Source organism: Gekko japonicus, unplaced genomic scaffold (genome assembly GCF_001447785.1).
Source record: "Gekko japonicus isolate JY-2015 unplaced genomic scaffold, Gekko_japonicus_V1.1 scaffold2083, whole genome shotgun sequence".
Taxonomy (NCBI): domain Eukaryota; kingdom Metazoa; phylum Chordata; class Lepidosauria; order Squamata; family Gekkonidae; genus Gekko; species Gekko japonicus.
In genome coordinates, this window is record NW_015169845.1 from 118,872 (window position 1) to 126,170 (window position 7,299).

The 7,299-nt window shown below is 52.3% G+C and overlaps 1 protein-coding gene across 1 annotated transcript in view; it reads right to left on the bottom strand.

Moving 5' to 3' along the window:
* Positions 1 to 4,570, bottom strand: part of LOC107115585 (oocyte zinc finger protein XlCOF6-like) — a gene marked incomplete at its 3' end in the record, with an annotated part of 11,027 nt that extends 6,457 nt beyond the window's left edge. Inside the window, exons 1-4 of the mRNA XM_015417327.1 lie at positions 4,502 to 4,570; positions 3,864 to 4,032; positions 2,767 to 2,837; positions 2,427 to 2,532 (exon numbers count right to left, since the gene is read on the bottom strand). Coding sequence (XP_015272813.1) covers positions 2,427 to 2,532; positions 2,767 to 2,837; positions 3,864 to 4,032; positions 4,502 to 4,570 — 415 coding nt within the window. The remainder of the gene's footprint in view (positions 1 to 2,426; positions 2,533 to 2,766; positions 2,838 to 3,863; positions 4,033 to 4,501) is intronic.
* Between the last annotated feature and the right edge of the window lie 2,729 nt (positions 4,571 to 7,299).

Sequence of the window (7,299 nt, forward strand, 5' to 3'; positions counted from 1 at the left end):
AGAGGAGATGACTGAGAGGTGACATGATAACCATCTTCAAGTACTTGAAGGGCTGTCATATAGAGGATGGTACGGAGTTGTTTTCTGTTGCCCCAGAAGGTCGGACCGGAACAGTCCCTCAGTGGAATAGGCTTCCTCGGGAGGCGGTGGGCTCTCCTTCTTTGGAGGTTTTCAAACATAGACAAGATGGCCATCTGACAGCAATGCTGATTCTGTGAACTTAGGGAAATCATGAGAGGGAGGGCAGGAAAGGCTGATTGCCACTTTTGGGGTCAGGAAGCAACTTTTCTCCAAGCCAGTTTGGCTCAAGATCCTGGAAGTTTTTTGTCATCTTCTGGTCATGGAATAGCATGTGTGTGTGTGGGGGGGGAATTTGTGAATTTCCTGCATTGTGCAGGGGGTTGGACTAGATGACCCTGGAGATCCCTTTCAACTCTATGATTTTATGATTCTAGATATGATGACAGCCAAGAAGGAGCTGGTTTTCAGCCTCCCAAAAATACAAGTTTGCTATGGGGCAGTGAGAAGCCAGGAGCTCACAAAGTGAACCCTACAGTTCCAAAGGGACCCCCCCATGGTTTTTGAAGAGGTCTCATTTTTTAGGGGGGCAGGTAAAGTCCAGTGAGAAAAGCAACCCTGCAGTGTAGGGCCACCTACACTCAAGAGACATTTCCTTGCTATCTCTGAACCGTTCTCGGGGCCTCTCTATTGTCTAAAGCGCAGCGAGAGATAGCCAGAAGACTGGCTTACCGGGCCGCAAGGTCATTTTGGGGTTACAAAATGTCACAGCAGAGAAAAGCCCTCTGAAAGTCTGCCCTCGAGGAACACGCAGTGCCAAAAAGTCTAGCTATGACCCCAGAAGAGGAAATCCTGTCCCATCCTCCCCAAACCCTGGCAACACGTGGCTAATATGCAGAGGATCAGCAGGACCTGGGTGAAGGAAGAGAAGTGTGGGGGAGTTAGTTTGGCAGCGCCTTAGAACAGCACAGGGTGGTCACTGATTCAACCCTCTTCCCTGGGGACAGGGGAAGACAGTGCTGGCCGGCCTCAGAGAAACCCGGGAACCGGGGCATGCTGATTGGACAGGTATACCTGGCTTTCTTTCTCTGTGTGTGTGTGTCTGTTTTTCTGCAGTAGACACTTTCCTGCCTCAAGGAGTTGGAAGGGGCTTAGCCTTTGGGAAGGAGTTGGTCGCTTACCTCTTGGGGAGACGGGAGGGGGCTACAGGGCTTTCCCTGTCCTGTTGTGCCTCAACCAACTGTGCTTCAGCTGAGAACTTGACTCTGTGTTTACTGGGTTGACAGGGTCAGTGGGAATCTCTTCAATAGCAAATGATTCCACCCCTGGGGGTGAGGACTGACCCCCCCCTCACCACAACAGAGGGTGCTGTGTGGTTTGGCTGAAGCCAGTTCCCCCTGGTGGAAATATCTGCGGCAGGCCACCCCTGCAAGGAAGAGCAGCTCCAAAGAAAGCACTCAGACCCATCTCCAACCAAGGAACGAAGGCATCGAGGAGACCACAGTAGGAAAGGGTTGATGTGCTTTTGGCCACATCCAGCAGGGCTGTTATTAGGTAAACCCCCCCCCCTGGGAATATCTGGTATTTAAGGAGAGTGCAGCCCCTCAACAGCCACAGTTGAGCTCAGCCCCAGAAGGAGCTCCCAAATCTCCACATCCCAGGCCCAGACGGCCTCCCTCCCTCCTTACCTAGCAGGCTGGATCATTCCACCAAACCAAGAGTTGCCCAGAAGGGAAGAAGAAAGGTCCCCCTGCTGTCCCTGGCCCATTCCCTTGACCTAACCACGAAGGAAACTCACTAGCAGGCAGCTCAGGTGGGAAAGAAAGAGTCCCTTGAGATCTCCCTGAGAAAATCTCCAGCCATTCTTTGGACACGAAGCCTTCTTTGCTCTCCAGTGTTGTCTCTCTTGCATTCCTGGATTCTTTTGCTGAGAGAGAGACAGAAATTGAAGGAAGAGGATAAATTCATCTGGAAGGATGGAACCGTGGTCAAAATCAAAGCCCCAAATCCCAACCAGTATAAAGGAGAGAGATCCTGATCATAGTCAGAGTGGATGCCTGTAATCCCCTCTGGGGCAAGGGCATGTGGTAGAGGTTGGCCACTGAGAAATCGAGATCTGGCCCCTTCCAGAGTCTTTCTGGGGGGCTCTCAGCCCCGCCTTGGCCACAGGCCAGGGCTCCCCCTCTGGCTTGGGTGAGGGCCACAGCACTGGCCCCAGGGGGCTTGGGTCACTCTCTCCAGCCATGCTGAACTTCACTTTCACTGCCACCCCAAGTCCTGGAGGCCCCCAGTGTGGGGAAAGGTAGCTGGACAGGCCTCACAGCCACAGACTGCCATTCAATATTTTGATTTATGCATCACCCCAAGGGCAGCAATTAGTACCTTTGACACCAATGAAAGATCCTTACCCAGAGAGGCCACATTCCCATAGTTCTCCAGCATGACTTCCCTGTAGAGAGTTCTTTGGCCCGGATCCAGCAGGGCCCACTCAGCCTCTGTGAAACACACGGCCACCTCCTCAAAGGAAAAGGGAGACTGAAAGAAAAAGCAGATTCCCTGGTCACAGATCGTGCCAGGCAGAGACGACACTCTCGACAGACAGGGGCATTCTGGAAGGGTGCAGGACGCAGAGCTTGCTATGTGTAGAGGGAGTTGCGCTCAGAGCCTCTCTTGCTCGGACAGCTGGAGCAAAGGTGTCCCTGAGAAAGGAATCGGGCCCAATGGTCCTCCAATCATCACCCAAAGTACCTGGACCAGAGGGGGAGCAGACATTTGTGCTCCACTGCAAAGATGATGGCTTGACAGCATCTCTTCATGGCCTGCAAGAGAGACACAATTGGAAGGGTGAATTTTAGGGACCATCAATCTCATTGAACAACATGACTCACAACATCCAGATCCCAAACCCGGATGTCATTTTAGTGCACTATCAAAGGTGTTCGAGGGCATCTGCTGATGCTCTGACTTCACATCCGGGCAGGGGTCATTTCGTAGAAAAAGAGGTGCAGGAGCTCATTAGCATAACTCATTAGCATAACTCATTTGCATATGCCACACCCCCTGACATCACTGGAAGTGTGTCAGAAGGCAACACCCACCGCTCAGGCTCCACTGGACTGTTTTGGATTACTAGCTATTGGGGGGGTGGGAACGTGCAGATCTGTCCTTGCAGAGGAGGGAGAGCTTGTACCTGAATAAAACTTGGTCTTAAAGGTGCCACTGGACTGTTTTGGACCAGGGGGGAGGGTGGGTCTCTGCAACTTACCTGACTGCTTCTTGCTCTGACTGAGGGGTGCTGGGAGCGGGGGGCGGGGCTTGTTGCATGTGCCCACCCCCTGGGCTCTTTACTGCCGGAGCTCCGCTCCTGTGCGCTCCTGCAGGAAATGACCCCTGCATCTGGGTATTCGGCTGGACGAGACATCAACAGGACATGACGCCCACCCCATTCTCTGCCCTCAAACCTCATGGGGTGGCCAGGCCATGGCCTGTCATCCCTAGTCTAGTATCCTCGTTCTGACTCTGGCCTGCCAAAAGCCCTTAGAAAGCCTTTAAGCAGGGGCTGAGAAGCCCAATTATTGGGGAACATGGGAGGTTCCATTCATTCATCACCAGGGCTAATAGCTGCACCCACATTTGTCTTCCTTTCCTTTTCTGAGCCACCTCCAGTCCCTCTAATGGAAAAAAAAATCAGATACAAATATTTTAAGATAAGAATGCAATGGCCTTCCATGAATCTGTCTACTCCCCATGCAAGTGAGTGGCCATCACTACATCCTGGGGCCCAAGTCCCAGAAGTTCCCTCTGTGTAGAGAGCAGAAGTATTTCCTTTTTCCTCTGTCCCAAACCTTCCACCCAATGACTTGACCCAATGATCCCATCTGGGCAGGAGGCACCTTTTCCACTTGACAGGGGATCTTGGGCAGGCTGCTGGGCTTGTGCCCTCAGACTTTCCTCTGACGGAGCTCCTTCTGCCTCAGAGAGCTTCGCTTCCATCTTGACTGCTGATCCCCACATCTGAAACAGCAGTAAGGGAGACGAGTAAGATAAGAAATGGAAGAGGCTGAGGAGACGGATCCTGCTGCCCCACTCCCAGACTCTGCATCCCTCCATCGACCAGCAGAGCTGGTTCAGCCACAGGGCCAAGAATGAGGGCTGGGGTTTCTTCCCACCCCTGTGAATCCTCTAAAGGTAGAGATATCTGGTAGGGAGGCCTTAGGATAAGGTCCTTGCTGGAACTGAGCGAAGGACACCCCCTCACCTGCTCTGCCTGCCTCTTCTCCTCGGCCTGACTCAGGAGGAAACCTTCGGCCAGGGCCACCGCCTGGGAACTGCTCTCCGGCTCGCATCCCCTCACCCAGCCCTGCATCTCCTGGGGCAGGATGGCCAGGAACTGCTCCAGGATCACCAGGTCCAGGATCTGCTTCTTGGTGTGCCTCTCGGGCTCCAGCCAGTGGCTGCAAAGTCCGTGGAGCTGGCTGCAAACCTCTCGGGGTCCATCGGCCTCATCGTAGTGGAACTGCCGGAAGCGTCGGTTGCGTACGTCTGCAGTCATCATGTCCTGACGGAGGATCTCTGGCACAGCTCTTTCCCAGTATTCAGCTCCACTCCCGGCCTGGGTGGGATGGGGAATTTCCCTCGATCTCTTGCCTATTCCAGGTCCTTCTGGGTCCTCCTCTTCCATCGCCTTCCCCTTCTCTTGGGTCGCCTCCAACTGTGGAAAGATACCCTTACTCACGCAGCTACAAAGAGAAAAAGGAAAGGCAATCAAAAAGCCAGAAAGAAGCCAAAAGAGAATGGAGCTACACCACCGACCCTGGTCAAGAGACACCAAAGGATTGGCCCAGTGGATCGGAAAGAATATAATTGTTCCATTTGTGGATCAAGATTTGTGTCGTTCTGCTCTATGACGTATCAAGCTGTTTTAGGTATGCCTGTTTCGTTCATCAGGAAAGCAAACCGTCTTTATTTGGCGCCTGAAAAGTCTGTTGTGGATGATACGATCTTGGCTTTAGATGACCAGGGAATCAGTCTCTCTGGGGGGGCTACATCTCAATGTAAAATGGAACCCTGGATAAAGTGACTATGAGGGGCTTCTGTGTTGGAAGCGTTAGGCAACAGCTCTGTCCAAGCAGCCACCAGAGGGGATGGGCCAGGGGCTGTCCAGCCTCTCCCGGTCAGGGCAGAAGGGGCTGCCTGGATGAACGGGAGGGGGAAATTCCATAAGGGGAAAAATACCTGGCAGGGAATTCTTAGGACAAGGTCCTTGCTGGAACTGAGTGAAGGACACCCCCTCACCTGCTCTGCCTGCCTCTTCTCCTCGGCCTGACTCAGGAGGAAACCTTCGGCCAGGGCCACCGCCTGGGAACTGCTCTCCGGCTCACATCCCCTCACCCAGCCCTGCATCTCCTGGGGCAGGATGGCCAGGAACTGCTCCAGGATCACCAGGGCCAGGATCTGCTTCTTGGTGTGCCTCTCGGGCTCCAGCCAGTGGCTGCAAAGTCCGTGGAGCTGGCTGCAAACCTTTCGGGGTCCATTGGCCTCATCGTAGCGGAACTGCCGGAAGCGTCGGTTGCGTACGTCTGCAGTCATCGTGTCCTGAGAGAGGATCTCTGGCACAGCTCTTTCCCAGTGTTCAGCTCCACTCCCTGCCTGGGTGGGATGAGGAATTTCCCTCGATCTCTTGCCTATTCCAGGCCCTTCTGAGTCCTCCTCTTCCATCGCCTTCTCCTCCTCTTGGGTCGCCTCCAACTGTGGAAAGATACCCTTACTCACGCAGCTACAAAGAGGAAGAGGAAAGGCAATCAAAAAAACAGAAAGAAACCAAAAGAGAATAGAGCTACATCACCGACCCTGGTAAAGAGACACCAAAGGATTGGCCCGGTGGATTGGAAAGAATATAATTGTTCCATTTGTGGATCAAGATTTGCGTCATTCTGCTCTATGACGTATCAAGCTGTGTTAGATATGCCTGTTTAGTTCATCAGGAAAGCAAGCCGTCTTTATTTGGCTCCTGAAAAGTCTGTTGTGGATGATACGATCTTGGCTTTAGATGACCAGGGAATCAGTCTCTCTGGGGGGGCTACATCTCAATGTAAAATGGAACCCTGGATAAAGTGACTATGAGGGGCTTCTGTGTTGGAAGCGTTAGGCAACAGCTCTGTCCAAGCAGCCACCAGAGGGGATGGGCCAGGGGCTGTCCAGCCTCTCCCGGTCAGGGCAGAAGGGGCTGCCTGGATGAACGGGAGGGGGGGGGGGGGTGAACCCCTGGGGGAAGGGCAGCTGGGGGGGGGGGAACACTGGCTCAGATGCCTGGCATGTCAAGGAGCCGATTGGCATGAAGGATTCCTCCCCTCCTGATCAGCCGTCAGACTCCTTTCCGGGCCTGCCTAAAGACCTCCATGGCTGAGAATTTATTTTTATCTACAACATTCAGATCCCACCTCTCTGTCTTCTACCAGGGCCACCAAGGCAGCTAACAAATCATTCAGATCCCACCTCTCTGTCCCCTACCAGGGCCACCAAGGCAGCTAACAAATTAAAAAAGACCTCAGAAAACCTCAGAGGAGACCGATGGAGCATAACAACAAGGTCTCTGTTAATTACTCTCAGCATTCCACAATTTAGAAAGGCACATCTGCCCATCAGTCTCCAGTTTTGAAATATTTATTTCCTTCACTGTTCCACTTTCCCCAGAAATTAAACCAAATCAAATGGCTTGTTAAGCCCAAATGAAAAACTAAGCTTGTTATTCCTGTTTGGTTCTGGAATTTGTTAAGCATCTTCATTATGTTGTACACTGATTTGCCACTTACCCTCCAGTTATATGTATGGACCGGTAACTTCCACTTGAAATTTCAATGTACCTGAAGCAGCGTGCATGCCCCTGAATAAATCTGAATAAAACTTTGTTGATCTTAAAGGTGCCACTGGACTCAAACTCTGTTCTTCTACGTACTTCAGACCAACACAGCTCCGGAAATTCTGTTTCACTGTATCTGAAGAAGCTTATACCCTGAATAAAATTTAAGGGTGTTGCTGGACTCCAACTTTGTTCTTCTGCTTAAGACCAACACAAACCCTCCAATGGACTAGAGCTGTGCTGGGTGGGTGTGTATATAGTTGGCCTTCTGAGGCTATACATGAGAGCCAACATTTCTCTTTTCCAATATTTAAGAGCTTATCCCTCCCCTTCCCCCTGTCTTGTGAGTAAACCTTCCCAGAAGCCGGCTGCACGGCTCTCCCCCATTACCTGCCTGAAGCCCCTCCTGTCCTCTTTGGCGA